Below are 20,103 nucleotides of genomic sequence, written 5' to 3'. Positions count from 1 at the left end.
TGTGAAGATATAGTCAGATAATTTTGAGATTTTCAAGAACTTTGTTAAAGAGCAGTCGAAAAAGGCATGAAATGCTGCGATGGCACATACTGTCAGTGGTGTATAAGACTGTCATCAGTGTGCAAATGCCACTGTAAGGAAAAATGACGTATACTTTCTATTACATGGCATTACATAATTCCAGATGTTGTAGTTCAAATCCTGTTGCTTGTATAAATAAACAGCAACTGTCCATATGCAGTACTGTGCGAAAGAAGGTCAGGATATCTGGACTCAAGAGCAGAAGTGCTGTTTGGTCTCTCAGTCATAGTGAGACCCACTTCTCATCAGCATTGGTGATTCTCTGTAGCTCGGTTGGTCATTTTGAAACAAAAACACTTGTGTGTTTGCTAAAGTGTGAGGTCTGTAATGAAATGTCTGATGCAGAATGTGAGTGGTCATAATGGGAATCATACAGCGGTCCACAGGTCCATGAAAAGATGACCTTCATAGGGAGACTGGGGAAATTTTGTAGCCTTTTAAAACATGCGTCATAGCACGTGGGATGTGCTTATGTGTAATGGAGAGGGTGGCTACGCCAGTCTTGAATTAAATAAAAAACAAAAACAGAAGGACCATTAAATTTCAGTGTGGTGTTCATCATTCAGTGCTTATTAGGAAAAACTGTGCTTAAGATGGTAATTAATGGTGTATGTTTGCAGTTGTAGTCATGCTGCGATCTGTCTGATTGTCTCCTGTTTTTCTTCCTGAAATACTCATCCTGTCTGTCCTTCTTTTAGGACACTGGAGATTTTCACAGCACTGCAGTCATTTATAGCCACAGCTGTGTATGTGTCATAAGTCTATCAGAATTCTAAGTTTATCCATGTTTGAATGGTGCGTGTTGGCAGGAAAAAAAAACCATATGCTGCCCAAACGTTATTAAACATAGGTCAGAGCTTTCCCGTTGGAAAACTGCTGCACTAAACTTTTAACAAAGACTGTCCCATGTCACATTATAATTTACCAATCAGGAATCTTCCCTGATTAAGATGGAGTCCCGACAGTCGACCATTTATTTCACGTAGTTATTGTTCATTTGAAAAACCTGGACAGTTTTGTGCTGCTGCAGATTTTAAAAGGGGAAAACGGACATCTTGAGTATTAGTCCAAAATTTGTATTTGTGTGTTTAAAGATATTTTTCTGCTGCTTTATTTTGTGGCCGTTTCTTTTTTTACCATCGTTGTTCTCTAATTTAAATTGTTTAACAATGATCTTTTTCTTTTTGCAGACGAAAGGACGCGTGATGGGGCTAAGATGGAGTTTAAATCCAAACAATGGTTTGGAGCGTCAGTGCGATCTGATGGAGAACACATTCTGGTAAGAAACACGGCACGTAAAATGTCTGAGGAACAGCACTAACTTCATGCCTTGCCTCATGGACTTTCTGTCCAGAGTACCCAGAATGTTTTGTCTCACTGCCGTTTTTTTCTTCCTGCTGAAGTGAAGACCTCTGAACTTTTGGATTGTTCAATGTACTGATCTAGCATTTTCAAAATCCTACAATTCCTGGTTGTAGTATGCAGATGATTAAATGAATTATTTCCATGGTCAGTCCACACTTTCACATATCTGATTTGACCACAGGAGCTGCCCATTTAGAACCATTGTTTTGGGTAAATAAAGTGTGCCTTCTCCAGTGTAGGAGCCTCAGAGTTGTTCTAAAAATCCTGAAACCTTTGATCCAAACCTTTGTGGAAAGGTGAAGGACAGTACAGTGCATATAAGCTAAGAAAATAACACAGCGTCTCATTTTGTTTTCGTCCACTGTTCTTGTTTCATTGCGGTCGGATATGTCTTAAGGTTTTGCATCAGTTTGTGCCAGTGGTGGGTTCTCCACCACAACTGAAACAGAAAGGCTGAAAGGATACACTACACCACCTTGCAAGAGTCCTCACAGTTAATGACTTAGAGGATGAAGCACAGTTTTACCAACAATCGACACCAACCATTTTTACACTGAACTAATATGTCGCTGGATTTGTTTTGTCTATGTGTGTATGCTCTGTAGGCGTGTGCTCCCCTTTACCAGTGGTCAACCTTAGGTGTCTCTGAGCGTGAGCCTGTGGGAACTTGTTACCTGAAGAAAGGAAACCAGGTGGTTGAATACTCGCCCTGCAGAACAGGTATGTTTGTTGCTTCCTGTCCTAGTATCTGCAGTGGAATTCTGTTCTTACCCCTCCCAGTTCAAGTGCATGATCTCAGCTACGGTGGCCACTGTAGGACAAACATATTTCAGAAAACATTTAGTCCGTTTTTCATAACAACCCGCAGCTGGACATGTTTCAATACTACATGTGCATTCTATATTTTAACATATTTGAGTAATATTGACACTTAGCAATACATTAGGAATAAGATAATAAGTGAGACATATTGTGCGATATTTTACATTTTTACCGTGGAGTTACCTCGAAAACTCTGCTCGCCGTTCATCTGTGATAAGCGCAGGCTGTCAGTCTGCTGTTTACCACAGCTGTCAGTATGATACAAGACAACGTGTCAGTGAAGCTCACTTCTGTTCAGTGACAGCGATACTGAGGTGAGTTTTTGAGGAATTTTTCTGTCAGCGCGTGCTGGTGGTTTTTGCTGCTGGAAGTGTTATTGAACTTGGGTACTTTTGAATAAACTCTCATACAATGTGAGAATGTAATCAAACTTCACGTCAGAAGTAAAGTGTGATTTTTAGCACACTCCAGCCCAACATTAGCCTATAACCAGCTGTTATTGTTTAGCTGGCTCATTCTCAGATATCCAGAGACTGGAGGGTCGCATTTTTAATTTGCTGTATAGTTTCAACTATGTCAGGAATAAATGAGCATGTTCATGCACATTTTCATGTTAGGGCTCTGACCTATGTTCAGTTCAGACTGAAGTAAGATCTTCAGTAAGGAGGAAAAGGATGAGGTGGAAATGAGGAAGGAGACAGCAGCAGAGTATGAGACTCATAATAAAATATTAAATAACCTCAAAAAATGACTTTTTTAGTTTTTTGTATTTAATAGATATTTAAGCAGTTAGTTTGTTAGTTTTTACCCCACTTTACAGCTGGGTGGCATGGACACCCAAGTTTGTCAGTGCGATAACTCCAGCATGAGGCGACGTAGGAATTCAGACCATAGGCACGTCTACTAAAAAGTCTTGAATGAGTTTGAATCTCAGTGACCTCGTCTTCAAGGTCAGGATGAGAGGTCACGCTTTCTGAAAATCTTGTCATCATATATCATCATATCCTTCTATTTGGTGCTTTATAATAAATTCTGCTATTTTATTTCTTCTCCAGATAAAAACTCACCAGAAGGGCAGGGCTTCTGCCAGGCTGGCTTCAGTGTCGATTTCCTTAAGGTAGGATTCACACACGCTGTCCCCAAATAACCTGTTTTGTAAATTGCCTCAAAGCGCTCATTGTCAACTACGTCAGGAGTTAGTGAGGCTGTCTGCAGTGCTGCTGCTCTTGGAAGTTAGGTGTCAGTACAAATGAACAAATGAGTACCTAATCCAATAGTAATGTTTAGATTAGTGTGTGAGATTGTTATTTTTTTTAATTTTTATCATCCCTTTAGTTTGTTTTTGTGGACAGTAAACAGGTGGAAGAAAATGTAGTTTTAAATGAGTGTATCTTAGTTTACCTAGTGCACCTTGTTTATATAGACAGGAAGCAGCATGAAGAGAGAGAGAAATCTGTCTGGGATATACAGGGTGGGCCATTTATATGGATACACCGTAATAACATGGGGATGGTTGGTGATATTAAAGATGTGTCACATGGCCCTCTTCCTATTGAAAAAACAAAAGTTGTATCCAAGATGGCCGACTTCTAAATGGCCACCATGGTCACCACCCATCTTGAGGAGTTTGCCCCCTCACATATACTAATGTGCCACAAACAGGACTTTAATATCACCAACCATTCCCATGTTATTACGGTGTATCCGTATAAATGGCCCACCCTGTAGTTTTGCAGTTCAGAGCCACATCCAGGAAATTAAATATTGAGTTTTGCTGATTAATATTTGTTTAATCAACAAAACTCAACAACTTGCTGCTGGACGGTGATTTTAAACAAGTCAAGCCTCACACTGCTGGCGCTTCCATAAATGGTTCTGCATAACAGCATTTGCTCATAAAAGAAATTTCTCACAGCATTTTTCATGTAAGACAAGTTAATGAATTCAAAAACGAGTTTAAGTTATAGGATCACTGTAGTACTTAAGATGTATGCTTTGGAGATTCTCATAGCATCTTAATACTTCAGTGTCTGTGGGATGACATTCCTATAGATAAAGGCACGACCAAATGAGAGTTGGAGAAAACAGTGCAGGCTGTGGAATGTTGTATACACTGCACAGTTAAGCGATTTTGAATCAGGAGATAAAAATGCAATAAGTCTTCAGTTGCAGCAGATTGTCCTTTCATCAACCATCAATTTGAGGTTTTTAGTTTAGTACAGCAGTGTCACATTCAGCTAGAATTCACTGCCTCTCTATTTGTTACAACATAATGCAAAATTAATAATGGTAGAAATGAAAGATTTGGGGCGAGGATATGATCCCAGTCAGGGGAGCATCTGTACTGAATCACTAGTTCAGTAAGTTGAACTGTTAACCCTTTGGAAAAGAATGTGTTTTTTTACTATGAGACTGAGTAAGGAGTGCAAGACAAAATCTGGATTTTCCTTTCCCCTCTCCTTTTTTATGTCTTCAGAATGACAAAAGGGTGGTGGTGGGAGGACCTGGCAGCTTCTACTGGCAGGGTGAGTGTAACACTGACTTACGTGTAGGCGTTTGTGTGTGTGTTTCCTGCTGCCACCTTAAAGCAAGTGTGGTGACTCACACATGAAGACAAACAGTTCATTTCCAGGTCATCCAGCCAGCCCTGTTTTCACTGCCCCTCTCTCTGTTTTTAGTTCAGGGTGAACAGACAGAGACCGGCACCTTTTTATGAATGACAAGTAGTAACAAATAAGGCTATGACAGAGCATTCAGGCCGAACACTGTGTCAAAAAGGTGTTTGTATATCCCTCCACATCGTTGATAACATGGTCTGCTGCTCGATGAGGCTTTCAGCTGAGCTGTCAGTGGTTTTAAAAGCTGCTGGATCAGCATGAGCAGTGTGTGCTGTGTCACTGTGGGGTCTGGGGGCAAGAGAACATTTACTGTAACTGTATTTAAATATAGTTTTACGCTAGGTACTTTACCCCTTTCACGCATAGTGGTCACAACAGTGGACAGTTATTCAAGGCCTGTTTTCTTGTACTTGTGTCAGTGTTGATGGTATACTTGCACATAAACCACTACATTGGAGACTGATGTGTCACTCCATACCCTGCCACCCACTCCAAAGGTGATGTTGTCCACCTAAGTGGACTTGTAAAAAAACTATTTGAAAAGTGCATGTTTAAAAAATCATGTTCAAAAATCTGTTTTTTCATGCCTAAAGATGAATAAAAATACTTAATAATAATAATAATAATAATAATAATAATAATAATAATTCATCAGAATCAGAAAGACTTTATTTATCCCCAAGGGGCAATTAACATACAACAGAGCAGCATGACGTTGAAGAACAGGACATGGCATAAACATGAAAGGGTTAAAGAAAGGTAGTTTTTCTGAGTCTATCCACTGGAATACAGAGTCATAACTATTGTTTTATAACTCTTAACTGAAGTGGACTTTGTATTCAAGTTCAAATTTGGTCCTAAAAACTGTTTTGCTTGTGAGCTGCATATAAAATTCATTTTAACTGTTGCAATTTTGATCAGCATGTGTGGTTGGAATTGAAGCACCCAGTTTTTTTTTTTGTTTTTTTTTTCTACGTTGACAAAAAGTAACTCAGATTAAAAAATAATGAACAAAAGAAAAAGCTGTTATTATGATGTTGTCTGTAGCGTAGTTTTCACAGGTACAGTTGATCAGAATGTTAACAGCTATAGGAAAAAAAACACTGATCTCAACTTGTAGTTAACGGCATTACTCACTGCACCATCTCACTCTGGACCATAGCATGCATCATCGCACGCTTAAGATTTTAATGAGCAGGTAAAGCTATGAGGTGTGTGTGTGTCTGTCTGTCTTTCTATATCTGAGCAGCATTTTGTAATGTTTGTCTGGCCATCTGATATTAGAGGGTGTGACATGGATTATACCCCGAACGCTGAGTCAGTCACACAATTTTTTTTCCCCCCTTTATGGTCATAGTCTTCCTGCGCCTTCCTGTGTTAGCCTAATGATTGTTTCCTGTTGAGTCAGCACTCACAGTTACACACTCCACACTGTTGTTTCTGATTTGATAGCTGTTAATGCTGCGTCTCTGTGGCTCCTTTAATTACAAGTTGTATGTTTTTTGTTTTTTTCTCGACACCAAAAGTGCGTCAGCGTGTAAACACACATGTGAAAGAACTTTTTCTTTCTGCCCTTTACCTCCTTCACTTTTTTTCTGTTCCCCTAAATTGCTGGTGTTTTTTCACTTTTGTCTCTTGTGCTCTAACATTTTTCTTTTCCATCTTTTTTTCTCTCTTGCTCTCTATCCTCACTCTTTCCTTGTGTTCTGTCTTGCTTTGCTCTTCTTGTTCTCCTCCATGCCGTCTCCTCTGTCTTTTCTTCTTCTCTCTCCTCCTCTCTCTTCAGGTCAGCTGATCTCGGATGACGTCTCAGAGATTTTTACCCGCTTCACTAATGATTACTTCACCCGTTATGGAAACACGCTCTCCACCAAGTCAGCCAATGCCCAGTATGACGACAGTTATCTTGGTAACTACACAATCACGTACACACCTTCAGTCAGATTTTCATAACTTCTATGTTTATGTCTCAGAGCTCTTTGTTAACCAGTGGGTGGAATCCATCTTTTGCATGTAGTCTGTGATCATCATATTAGTGCTGGTCTACAAGCAGGACCTGGTATAAAGAGATAAAAAAAAAAAACCTGCTGCTTGAGTTTTTTTATGTGTAAAATAAATAACTGTCAAATATAAAACTATGAAAGCAAAGTTTAACAGTAAAGCATTTACACAAATTACAACGTTGCAGCTGCAAGCTTTGAGAACGATCCAAACACAGAGGATGAACTTTTCTAGTGTGTCTAGCTTTTGAGAATGTGCCTGTAAATTACAATATGTTTGAATTATATACACAAATTCTTATTTAGAGGTCCTTGTGCATCTTTAAACATTTTTTGAAACGATCAAACCCCAGAAAATTTGAACAGTTTGACCGAGAGACTCTGTGATTGTGTTCACAGGATACTCTGTGACAGTTGCAGACTTCAATGGCGATGGAAAGGACGGTAAGAGGGATAATGAAGGGGATTTATATAATGCAAGTGTACTGCAAATACACCAGTGTGAAATGCTCACACAGTTTTCACACACTTATAAAGAAAAGGCTCGGAGTGAGTTGAATTAATTGCTCTGTTTTTTAAAGGCAGTGTCCCGTGGACGCCCAGCTTCCCTTTTAAAGCCACAGTAAATGTAACAGTGTTGGGTTTTTTGATTTTCATATAAACCAAGTCAATGGCATAATTATAACAGCAATATTTGAAGCAATAGCAAAAAAAGTCACATCTGTAGTTAGATGATAACCAGTCTGTTAGTGTCTATCTGTTCAACTTTTTATGCTTCCACAGATTTTGTGACTGGAGTACCGAGGGGGGAGAAGGCGCTGGGTTATGTAAGTGTTACAAGCTCACACACACTTCTCAATGTTTGAACTATGCCAAGTTACGGCTGTTGTCCTAGAGCTTCCATAGTGCAGGACATGCATATTATCCAGTCAGTCTGTGGTCAGAGAGTGTACCTACCTCAGTGCTTCATAGCATCTAACCAACAATTATCAGCTAGTGCTCTGCTTCAGATATTCACTGTCAGTCTTCTCAAGCTCAAGCTGTGATTGGATGATTGGTGGTTTCTCTTCATCTAGTTGTATAACAATTTAAAGCAAACCGTTATTGAGAGTTCAGAGTTTCAGTTACAAAGACTAACTTCAATTCTTCTTATGTTCATTACATATGGTTAGAGTAATAAACCCACACTTTAAAGACTTAAGATTTTTTTTCATTAGGAAACATAAGCTTGCTGTTAAATATTAATCATTGTGGCTTCATATTGCATTGCAAATAAAACACAGAGAAAAATAAGCTAAAAATACAGCACTGTCTACAGCACCATGTGTATCCGGTCGTTAAGTGATGACGTGACGAATCCTACTTCCGGGTCTAAAGTAGTCTGCGTTTAATATGGCTTTTGTGTTGTTAACATGTTTAATGTTATGTATTTTCTTCTATTTGATCTCAAAAAGCTCCTAAAACAGTCAGTGATCCCTGTTGACCTCCCTCGGCTTTTATTACCGCTAATCATTTATTTAAGCTCAGTTTTTAAAACCATAAGATGTAACTACAGACTAGCCCATGCAGCAGTATATGAATGACTAACCTCGTATTGTGGATGGATTATCTCAGTTGTTCTCCTGGCTGAAGTTTGGTCCTTTTACAGCATCCTGCCATGCGATTACATTTGTTCCTGACCACCGAGAACACTCACGTTAACTTTTATTGAGTGGAAAAAAAGTTAGCTTGTTTATATTATGCTAACATAGATGTGTCGCTAGCGGTCATGTAGCACATCATTATATACCAGCTAGCCAAACTTCAGTAACCCTACAAACGTCACTGCTGTTTAGTTTTCTGTCTTCATTTATGTTGGAAGTGATAGCAGAGCTGTACGTTTTAATTTGTTTCCAAAACCCCGCAGTCAGGGCATGCTATATTGTATTTAGATAGAAGCTAGCGAGCTAACTTCCTGCTAACTTCTAACTCCGTTAAATGTCATAAATTCCGTTTTCATGGATGCCTTGATGTTAAACTCAATTATTACACCTGGTAGAGCAGAACGCTGATCATTTTATTAAAGATGAAAGACTTTAGACAGTTTTTCAACTCTCAGTAATGCCACAGTGATCGTTTGATATATGGACCTGCAGCGGAGTTTAGGTCCAGACACTGATAGTGACGTCAGACTTAATGACCGGATAGAAAAGAGTAAGAAAAGAAGACATAATGAAGTACAAATCTCTCTTGGGTTTAATTTTGTAGTTTGGAGTCACGTCCAGGATATAAATATTGAGGTTTGTTGATTAATTTTTAAGTAATTGTTGGAGCCAAGGGTATAATGCAGCTGATGTGGGCTATTATAAACCAGTGAAACTGCTTGCACTGGCTTATTACTGCATAAGTGAAGAAGTGGCAAAGATCAGAGAAAGTTGTATAGCAGAAACAGATTTTTTTTCCCTTTCATAATGTCTGGTAAACTTTTAGAGGGGCTGGACCCTTAGATTAGGAACCAGTGCACAAAGCTGGATTCAACGGTGCTGCTGACATTTGATGATTCTGTGTTATTACTGTAAATGTGTTATGTCAATAACAGAAGCAGAAGATGCTTTATTATTGTGAGATGCACAGCAGCACTGCTGAGTTCTAAAAGCGTTAATGGGGATTTAGCTGCTGATCTGTGCTGTGTTTCGATGTTTTAGGTGAACATCTTTAACGGCGCAGTCATGGAGTCCATGATCAACTTCACAGGGTCACAGGTGAGTTGTGGGACAGCCATACTCTGTGGCACAGAAAGCCACAGCTGCATGTTTCAAAGTGGGTTTGCCCCTGAGGATATAATCAGTAAAACAAGGGGTGGAGAAAAACAAAAAATCAGCAGGCGTTCTAGATCAGTTTACAGATTGCACGAGGCCAGTTAGAAATATTGGAAGTTGACACGGGTGTTTGGTTGCCTGGAGGAGACAAGCATCAGCGTGCATTGTAATGTAACAGCTTGTACTATACCGTTTTGAACCTGCTTTGAAATACGGTCTGATTGTGGTTTATTAATGAGCTGTTCACCAACAGTTACTTTTCAAGAAGCTGTAATCCAGATGATATTCACTTATTACATTGAGAAAAATGATCGATCATGTCTACACAGAGGGGTTATATTCAGCTGCACATTAAGCATCTCAGTGAGCTGCAAATGTTTTTTTAGTTTGCTGTAAAACACCTAAATGTCAGAAGAACAGAGCAGTTTTTCCTGCTACCACAAAGAAACGTGCTGGATGCCTTTTTAGTAATGGTCAGTGTCAGATGGCAAGAAGAAGAGAGCTGCTCCTGTATCCACTGTATTATTATTTTGGTAGTTCTGAAGGGTTGAAGAAACCAGGCTTTGGATCTTTTTAGGTGTAGAAGATCCTGTGAACACTGATCTTAAATCAAGATGTAAACTTCTCCAGATGCAGATGTAGCAGAGGGGGAGGAGGGTGGGGAGGAAAACAGACTGTCATCGCTCGAGTTAATTAGTTCCTCTTCGTTTTCCTGTCTGTCCACCATAGCTCCCTCTCTGAACCTTGTAACCTCACTTTTCAGCTTCCTGCTGCCTGCTTTCTCTTTAAAGAGACAGACGCCTCTCCCTGACGTCAAGCCTCTCACTCCTCCTTTAGTTTTCTCTGAATGTCTTCTGTTTATGCGATCTCACCTCTGATATCATTGTGCTAGTCACTGGGTTGTGGTTTGAGAACGGCCTCTTATTTCACTCAGAAGCCGCTGATGGACTGTGTTTCTTTACGAGGAGAAACATCATTCTAGCTTGTATCAGAGATGCAGCCATTACATCACAACTATTTACAGAGATATAACATTGAGTTCCTAAAGACTATTAACTTCAAAAGGCCACAGTAGTCTGACAGGCAATAAATGCTTTTGATTTTGTAATGCTAATATAATATACTTAAATAAAAAGTTCAATCTAAAGATTTCCAATCTGACCAAAATGTTTGTGACTGCGTGTTTTCTTGTGTAAACTCATGATTCCATCTCCTCGACTCTCCTTCGCTCTCATCTTGTAGATGGCCGCGTACTTTGGACATTCAGTTGCAGCTTTTGATGTCAACAATGACGGGTGAGTACGTGTTTGTGTGTGCTCATACAATTTCCCCATCTGTGGTTTAAGACAAGCCCTCCAATAAAAGAATAGATATATTCTTCTGTACGTAGATATCCGTACAGCACCATCCATGGAATTTATGGCAGAACAATTTTTGTCACCACAGTGCAACAATAGGATGACAACATATTTCCACTGAACTGTCTCTCTTTGCAGTTGGTGGCAGTTGGGGGTATTATTTGCTGTGTTTTGCTGCTATTTGGTGTGGTTCTGTGTGTATGTGTGAGTGTGTATCAGTGTTTTCTGCCGTGTTAAAGCTACATATTAAACCGGAATCCATTTTTCTTTAAATATCTGAATCCTACTTCCAATCACCATTAAAATGACAAGAGCTGACACTTAGAAGAGCTAATGTTTGTCCAGCTTGGGTAGTGTTTGGGGGAAATATGAATGGCAGATATTTTTATATTAATGCGTCTCTAAAGTAGACTTTGGTGTACTTGTACCCTCGATAGTGAAGTGAGCTCTGTTATTTTCTCTTGCGAGAGCTCCCGGGTAATTTAAAAGCACATTGAAGACTTTTTACAACTGCTTTTGACCTCTGGAAACGCTCAAACTTCAACACTGTTCACTTTGCTGTCAGCTTGAGCTTTGATGGCCTCTTTTAAGTGAAACCAGAACGCGGCTAAATTTGGAGTGTTTCGAGACTTTACACGTTTGTGAAGTTTGCGGTGGTTCATACACTTGTTTACGTGTTTAGTTGTGTGCCAACTAAAATAAGTGGTGTGAGAGAAGCTGGGTGCTAATGCCATCGCTTTAAGGAAGTGGTGAAAATTATCAAACACAACCACCAAACCTCTCAGAGGATGTTTGACCATCTTATCAGTGTTTCTGTTCAGCATGCTAACAAACACTGACTGCTTGTTCCCATCTGCTCCTGTTGTGAGAGTATTGTGTTAACTGGTTGATGATGATAAACAGCTGGTTGGTCTCTATTGGTGCGTTTAAGAAAGAGGAAATAATGAGTGTCAGTAAATCTATTAAAATCTATTTATCTGGCAAAGAATCAGAGTGGGTGAAATGTGGGTGACATTGTGGAAATGTGATACTAGAGTTGTTGTTGTTTATCAGTCGACACAGCTCTGATGTCTTCTGAGTGACATTTAAGTCTTTCCGCTGTTGTTGATGGAGCAATGCTGCACGGCACCTTCTAAAGTAAAAAAGCAGTTGAGATAAAATCACTCCATACTGAGCGATTCGATGACTCGGTGTATAGTTTTGTTTAAACAGCCTTTTCACCCGTTCTTGTGCCATCTCTGTCCTCTCTACAAGCACTCTTCTTAGTGTCAAACAGATCACAAAGGGATGTAAAGGATGACAGACGCTTTGCCCTTAGAATAATATGGATACACTGTGTTTTAGTTATAAATATAAAATGCAGATGAATGAATATTAAATTAATATAATCAAATAATAAGTAATCTGGTGTTCTTATTTTGTGTTTCATCTGTCTGTCAGTAATATGGATGTGTTCGTTGGAGCTCCTCTCTTCATGGACAGGGGCTCAGATGGAAAACTGAGGGAGGTGGGACAGGTAGGCACACACAGAGCATCCGTTGCATATGTGCATACATACATACTCATACTGTAAAAGTGTTTGACAGATTAGGTGAACTGTGCTTTCTTTGTTTTTTATTAAAGAAAGCAAATATATTTAGCTGGAAACTCATCAAATTTGTAAGAAGTAATTAGAAAATTAACAACTCTGTGCCGAAGTATGAAGCTATTTTAAAATAGTGCTGTCAGTGTTAATATTGTTAAAATGAAGTTAACAAGAGTTAGCTAAGGCGTAGGGCTGCACGGCATCAAAGCATGCAGCAAGTTAGCACGGATCGCCCCGTGCTAACTTGCTAATGGAGATTTGCCGCGTTACTGCAGTTATGGCGTTAACATCATTTTAATGAGATTAACGCTGGCAGCACTAATTTTAAAATATTAATACTGTAACACAAATTTAAGGCAAAGGGTAAATCTTTCTAAAATATGAGCAAAATATAAAAGATGTGGAGTTTTTTGTTAGGCTTCAGTTTGTTAAAACCGTGTGTGTGTGTGTGTGTGTGTGTGTGTGTGTGTGTGTTCTTCAGGTGTCTGTCTATCTTGGTCGGGGTGGATTTTCCTTCCAACCACCTCGGTTGCTCACTGGGTCCGAAGTTTACGCCAGATATGGCTCTGCCATTGCAGCGCTAGGAGACCTGAACATGGATGGCTACAATGGTAACAGAGAGCACCACAACACACCACCCTCTCCCCCTCCGGTGTTTTAGCTCTTTCTGTCTTTGTGAGGATAAAGTGAGCCACTAACCAGTTCAAGCCCCCACACATCCCTTTGATGATGAAGACCAGTTGAAACAGCGGTTTAAAACTGAAATTTGTCCACAGATACATATGTGTGGATACAAACACAGACACAGGTCCCTGCTGAAGTATACATGATTTAGTAAATGCATCAGCTGCTTTTCACCTTGACATCTACACAGTAGTTCTTTACCCACTCCACATCTCCCTCCACTCTTGTCCAGATGTGGCCATCTCTGCTCCTTACGGAGGCCCCAACCATAATGGCTTGGTTTACATCCATAATGGCAGCCCTCAGGGGCCCAAAGCATCACCATCCCAGGTAAATGCCACACCTGCCCCTTCCATTCACTGTGTTTATATACACTTTAGTTACCCGCTTATAGTTAGATTTCTACAGTAACTGGATTTTGTAAATGTTATATAGGTGACAACTTTTATTCTTTGTTTTCATTTTTAAGACTTCTGTTTAGTGTTTATGGTGTGAAGCGCTGTACACAGTGAAAATCCTGCCCACACTCTGAAGTCGTCACAGGCAAAGACTGCTGAAACCAGTGATTCTAACCTCACTGAAAATACAGCAAACATAAAGTTTTCACTTAAACTGGTTCACAGTTAGTCTGGGATTACCATAAAACCCTGATTAGACATTCAAAGAATGGCTGTAAGAACTATTTTAGTTATGTTTGTTTTTAGTTTCACTTTCAAATCAGCTGATTTAGATAACTGGATTCAGTTCTGACCACTGTGCAGCTGGTCACGTCGATGTGGCCTTCCCACATCCTCCCAGTCACGTTGGTGTGCTATAATTTTTAGCTGAAAGGACGTTTACTACTATAGCAACAAGAGCTCCAACATAAACTTTTAATTTGAAATGTTTGCCTCATCTCTCAGCGCCTGGAGGGCAAATGGGCATCCAGTTACATGCCCCCTAGCTTTGGGTACTCCATGTCTGGAAATACTGACATAGACCAGAATGGATATCCAGGTAAAGACACACACACACACACACACGCGCGCGCACACACACACACACACACACACACACACACACACACACACACAGAAACGTGTACATGTAGAGAAGCACAGCAGGAGGCAAATGAATGTCAGTAGCTGTGCTGTGAAAAAGAGCTGATGTGTGTTTCTGCCCCACAGATTTAATAGTTGGAGTGTTTGGAGCAGACAAAGCCGTTTTGTACAGGTAATCAAATCCTTAATCTACACTGCCTGTGTGAGTGTGCTTGCCTGCTGTGACTGTGTGTGTGTCTGTAATGCTTCTGATAGAAGCTGATGAGTTTAATGAGCAAGGCCACCTCTGATATCAAAGAGCTGCTGTTTTCATTCAGCTCCTACTGGCTTTACAGATGCTATTAGGACACGTTCAACCTTCATCCCCGTGCTCATTTGTTTTTGTTTGTTAATATTTATGTACATATATATCCTAAATGTTTAATGTGAACCCTTTTCATACAGTCATACTCATTCATAACCGCTTAGAACAACCAGATGTGCATGGAGTGTTTCCATTGTTGAGGTCTTGAAACCAGATGTGATGAGTGAGTGGAAGGGTTTCTGACTGGGGCACTGTACGCTCAGCTGTCAATTGCAATAACTGCTTTCTAAAATGTACAGTAGAATCAGTGATGTAGATCATGCAGTCATTATGGAGGCATGTACTCAGATCAAGTTAAAGGAGAGTTTTGCAGAGACTTGTTGCAACAACAGCTGTCGACCCCCTGCTGGACATTAAGAAGAATGCAGGTTTAAGGCCTAGAACATTAAGTAAAAGTGTCCACATATTCACTGGAATTCCTAAAAGCTTGTTTTTCCATACTTAATTTTCCAAAACAAACCAAATGCAGGACGAACAACAAGGTTTAAAAACAGCTTTGTCCCAGCAGCCATGGCAGCCATGTGACATGATGCTGTGTGGTTTTTAAATACTTTTGTCTGTCTTAATGTGTTCTGCCTTGAGCACCTTACAAGGCAATTTTTAAATATACTTTTAAAAATCATTTGTAAAATGCTAAATGCTTGATTAGAGCTGTAACAGTCGATTAGTCTTTCATCAAAATCTTTCATCTTAATAAGCAACTTTTTTGTTGCTTGTATTGTCACTGACCTAACCTCGGTGTGTTGTGCATGTACAGAGCCCGTCCAGTGATCAGTGTAAATGCCACGTTGGACATCACACCCCTGATCATCAACCCTGAGGAAAAGAACTGCACACTGTCTAATACCAGCACACCTGTATCATGGTGAGCAGTCACATTTCTACTAAAACATGTACTTGTAGTCTTTTCTGACAGGTTTTTTCTTTTTCTTGTCAATACGTTCGGTTCGCCTGCACACATAAACACCTACAGTCATCCTTTGCTGTGCATTTTTGTCAATAACTGATTGAAACATCATTGTTAAACATTATTAGGGGGGACTCATGTGTTGTTTTTCAGTTTTAAGGTGAAGTACTGTCTGAAGGTCAACGGCCATAGGGCTCCAAACCTGCTCAGTAAGTAAATCTGCAGAAGCTACATCCGATTTTCCCTCCGCACAACAAGAAGAGTTGCATTAGTTGTGGCGGTGCAACATTCACATTTTGTCTAATAACTCTCCCAGCTTTCCGAGTGCACCTCATGTTGGACCGCTTGAAGCAGAAGGAGACGACTAAGCGTGTCTTCTTCCTGCACAGTGGCACCTTTCAGTACTCCAAAAACACGACCGTGTCCAACGGCAAAGGGCCGACCTGCGAGGAGCAGTGGGTCTACCTGGTGAGCGAGTCACACGGTTTAGGATCACAGGACTAACACAGGATGAAAGATGCTTTTAGAGATGCATGTTAACTGGATTTGTGACCACAGAGGTTTTCAAAGTTTGAAGGATAAAAGGAAAATGCTTCCCAGGAATGGATTTACAAACATGGCTCTTTATGTTTCCTCCTGCTCTGTCAGGATAATCGAGAGTTCCGGGATAAGATCACTCCCATCTCAGTGTCAATGGAGTACAGTATGAACTACCAGCAGGCTGCAGACAAAACGGGATTGCAGCCTATTGTTGACATGTCATCTCCATCCGAAATCAACAAACAGGTAAGTATGTGCAGCTTATTCAATGAATGAACAGCGATCTGTGACTTTTAGGGCCTTTGGTAGTCATGTTGGCATGTAGAGAATGATAGTTCACAATAAATTTTTTTGATAATGAAGGCTTTATAGTAGTTTGGACCAAACAATACTGAATGACTCCTTTTATTTATCGTTCTTTGATACTGAACATCTTCATCTTTGCTCTTCTCTCCATCAGGTTCATATCCTGTTGGACTGTGGGCCTGACAACATCTGCAAACCTGACCTCAAGCTGTCGGTTAAAAGGTGAGAAAACAAACTCAACCTAAGTTAAACCAAAAAGTTTTGCCAATGAAATCAGGACGGAAATTTAGGTTGAAACCCTCAGTTTAGTGTTCTTTGCCTCCCTTCAGTGACCGTGACCAGATTTACATTGGCGATGATAACGCTCTGACCCTGGAGATCACAGCTGAGAATCAAGGCGAGGGAGCCTACGAGGCCGAACTCCACATCTACCCTCCGCAGCAGGCTGACTTCAGCGGTCGCAGTCAGGTAATACAGACACCACTCCACTTTGCCCAGATTCAGGCAAAATCAGTTTAATGTTCACTTTGAAGTGAGGAGATACATTTTCCTGCTGCTGTACTTTGAGAAATAAAGCTGAAAAGTTCTTGCATTGGAATGTTTGTTCATAAAGTATTACTGTACAATCCAGTTCATCATTGAGCTGGTAATAATTCTTGTAATAATCAGTGATGTCTTATTTTTCTTAGGCCCTGTCTAGGCTGTCCTGCGCCTACAAGAAAGAGAACCAGACTAAAATGGTGGTGTGTGACCTTGGAAACCCCATGAAGGGAGGAACTAAGGTCAGTGATCGGTGCATGTAAAGACACACACACACATAGGAGTTGGTCCAACTGGAAGTTGATCAGAAGGGAAAGAAAACTTTAAAGCACATTTGATTTGCCCGAATAAATATTTGAATCAAATATATTGAACTGCAGCTTTAAAATCAGAATACGTCAGTAATGAAGTTTCGATTATTTTGAGTGACCTTTGTTCACCAAATCAAGTCTAGTGATGTCTGCTGGATTTTCTTGCATCCTCCTGCTCACTGATTGTCCCTGTCCCTGTGCTCTCATTGGTCAGATGGTGGCTGAGTTGGGGTTCAGCGTGCAACAGCTATCAGAGGACGACACATCTGTCCGCTTTGACCTGCAGATAGTCAGGTACGGAACAGTGTTTGGTCTCTTTGTTCTGACCCTGCTTTAACTCATCAAATTTAACCCATTTTGATATTTGATAGAAGCAAAAATACCCTGGATGCTACGCTTTTGTATAGGTGCTATAAATGTTTGTACACCGAGACTGCTCCTGGACAAATTCGACCTGAATCGGTTCAGATCAGGTGGATTTTAAATCTTGGGGAACAGTAAAACTGTGTAGGAGTGGTCATATGTGGTACACATAAGAACAAAGGTCATAACGAGGTCAGATGGTGCCTTCACACAGAAACAAGAGCTGTAATAGGGTGGTGGGGTGGTTAGGAAACAGGGCAAGAAGGTTCCTGGTTCAAATCCCAGCTGGGGCCTTTCTGTGTGGGGCTTGCATGTTCCTCCTTTGCCTGCTGGGTACTCCAGCAAAAATGCACGTGTTAGGTTAATTGTTGATTCTAAATTCAATTCAATTCAATTTTATTTATATAGCGCCAAATCAAAACATAAGTCGCCTCAAGGCGCTTCATAGATACAGAGAAAAACCCAACAATCATATGACCCCCTATGAGCAAGCACTTTAGCAACAGTGGGAAGGAAAAACTCCCTTTTAACAGGAAGAAACCTCCAGCAGAACCAGGCTCAGGGAGGGGCGGCCATCTGCTGCGACCATGGAGCCATGGAGGTAGATAAAGTGCTGTATGAAAGTCAATGTGTGACTAGTAGAAAAATGCATTACAAACATTTCATTAGGATTAATCATCAGTTTAGTTTGGTTATTAGCAATGTTCCCTCTAATTTTTCATGTGTCTGAGTGAACAAACAAACTCCCTGAGCGGTCCCTCGGACCACTGTGAGCAACATTAGACGTGTGCACTGTGGTCACGCCAGCATCAAATCCATCCAAGTCACATGGTTTATTAAAATAATCAAATTACAGCATTTACGTTTATGTTAGACGACTTTTAAATAACTGCTTTAGCCCACTTACAATGAAAAATTTAAAAAATCTTGTTCATGACCTGTGTAGTATGTTCACACTATTGGAAGTAAGTAGTAGTAGTATGTTTTTGCTCACAGGCGGAGAGTGTTTTCGAGCGTTTTCCTTATAAAACGCAGTTTTTACCGTTTCTTCCCACAGTAAATATAAACAACGATGGTATTCAGGAAGAAAACCAAACATTAAAAATATTTTTATCATATCTCTGGTTTTATGTGACATATCAACACGATTTAAAAACTGGTATAAAGTCGACACTTTTTCCGTCAATTGTTCCGTCTGTCCTGCTCACACCTCCAATGGTTGTACACGTTGTCATTAACGTGGCTTCACTCCACATCATCCACGCTGCTTTGCTAGCTAAAACACCGGTGTCGGCACATAAGGACGCTGTCATAGTCTGTCAACGACGTTGATTAGCTGCGTATATACGAATGTGAATCGCATCATTGGCTGGACTATGGGACAAGGTGGCATCGTTCTAATCCCATACGGGAGCAGCCAGCGACTTACTGACTCACACTGCAAAACAGAATTGTTAAAGTTTTAATTTTAATTTCAATTCAGGTAGATTTTTTTTTTTTGTGCGCAGCACAGATTTTCTGTGTGCAGAGTGTGCCAGCAGTGCGCAATTGCGCAGCTTAGAGGGAACATTGGTTATTAGTCAAATGGGCTGTTTATACATTCTAAACAGATCTGTTGTTTAAAAATTGTTGTACACAATCACTATGATGGACTCTCTGGCCTTGGTCAAAATTGAGTCGAACTTACTTCGAAGGCCTGAAATATCAACAGTAGGTAATTCTGGGTAATTGTAATGAGTGCCGCATAGTGCCACCTACTGACAGCACTTCAGTTTTTGTTTTCTTTTTCATATTAGCACACAAACACTGGTGTATAGAGAGGCAAAAGTTACACAAAGACTAAAATCAAGGCTAAAATATAAATAAAGTTTTCATTTTGTCATTATGAGGAATTAATGGTAGTCTCAAGAAGTGTTTAAAATGAAGGATTTCAGTACATCCTGTATCCAGTGTGAAATGATAAGGACTCTGCTGTTATTCCAAGGACACAAAAGAAAATCAGGGTACAGTAGCATCAACACACCTCAGAAGGTTTAGCGTGATAGAAGCTAACTGCAATCAGACTGAGTGTTAAGCCCACTTAATTCATTAAAGCAGAGCTGTTTTCCTCGTCTCGCTCATCTGAATGACAAAAGCCCTGAAACTCTGAAGGAAGCAGCTCCGTCTTCACATTCTTCTGTGTTAGTGTTTTTGTACTTCTGTGGCAGAGAGAGAGAGAGAAGTATGTTAATGAAGGGTTTTCAGCAGTCTTTGGTTCGCCTCCTCTTCAGCTCATCGACACACTCGTACTGCACAGCAGTTTCACTGCTCCTTAAATGTGTGCCAGGAGATTTCTGAAGGCCGTTTCTCTCTTTTTGTCATCACCTTTGACATGTACAGATTAACTATGTTTTAACCTTTTCTCACATTCTTAAACTTTTT

The 20,103-nt window shown here is 40.2% G+C and overlaps 1 protein-coding gene across 1 annotated transcript in view; it reads left to right on the top strand.

Annotated features, from left to right (window-relative positions):
* Positions 1 to 20,103, top strand: part of itgav (integrin, alpha V) — a 38,878-nt gene that overhangs the window by 10,443 nt on the left and 8,332 nt on the right. Inside the window, exons 3-24 of the mRNA XM_085250682.1 lie at positions 1,272 to 1,360; positions 2,052 to 2,166; positions 3,324 to 3,385; positions 4,745 to 4,793; positions 6,673 to 6,795; positions 7,286 to 7,330; positions 7,670 to 7,713; positions 9,571 to 9,627; positions 10,927 to 10,979; positions 12,483 to 12,558; positions 13,109 to 13,238; positions 13,544 to 13,641; positions 14,214 to 14,307; positions 14,478 to 14,523; positions 15,473 to 15,580; positions 15,776 to 15,831; positions 15,939 to 16,090; positions 16,271 to 16,408; positions 16,623 to 16,690; positions 16,798 to 16,936; positions 17,158 to 17,250; positions 17,534 to 17,613. Of these exons, the coding sequence (XP_085106808.1) occupies positions 1,272 to 1,360; positions 2,052 to 2,166; positions 3,324 to 3,385; positions 4,745 to 4,793; positions 6,673 to 6,795; positions 7,286 to 7,330; positions 7,670 to 7,713; positions 9,571 to 9,627; positions 10,927 to 10,979; positions 12,483 to 12,558; positions 13,109 to 13,238; positions 13,544 to 13,641; positions 14,214 to 14,307; positions 14,478 to 14,523; positions 15,473 to 15,580; positions 15,776 to 15,831; positions 15,939 to 16,090; positions 16,271 to 16,408; positions 16,623 to 16,690; positions 16,798 to 16,936; positions 17,158 to 17,250; positions 17,534 to 17,613 (1,915 nt within the window). The remainder of the gene's footprint in view (positions 1 to 1,271; positions 1,361 to 2,051; positions 2,167 to 3,323; positions 3,386 to 4,744; positions 4,794 to 6,672; positions 6,796 to 7,285; positions 7,331 to 7,669; positions 7,714 to 9,570; positions 9,628 to 10,926; positions 10,980 to 12,482; positions 12,559 to 13,108; positions 13,239 to 13,543; positions 13,642 to 14,213; positions 14,308 to 14,477; positions 14,524 to 15,472; positions 15,581 to 15,775; positions 15,832 to 15,938; positions 16,091 to 16,270; positions 16,409 to 16,622; positions 16,691 to 16,797; positions 16,937 to 17,157; positions 17,251 to 17,533; positions 17,614 to 20,103) is intronic.

This window comes from Mchenga conophoros, linkage group LG16, assembly GCF_057382185.1.
Source record: "Mchenga conophoros isolate Kocher_MC1m ecotype Shallow Benthic linkage group LG16, M_conophoros_male_GT1.1, whole genome shotgun sequence".
Taxonomy (NCBI): Eukaryota; Metazoa; Chordata; class Actinopteri; order Cichliformes; family Cichlidae; genus Mchenga; species Mchenga conophoros.
Note: the sequence above shows the minus strand (reverse complement) of the source record. Positions and strands in the feature narration are given on the sequence as shown.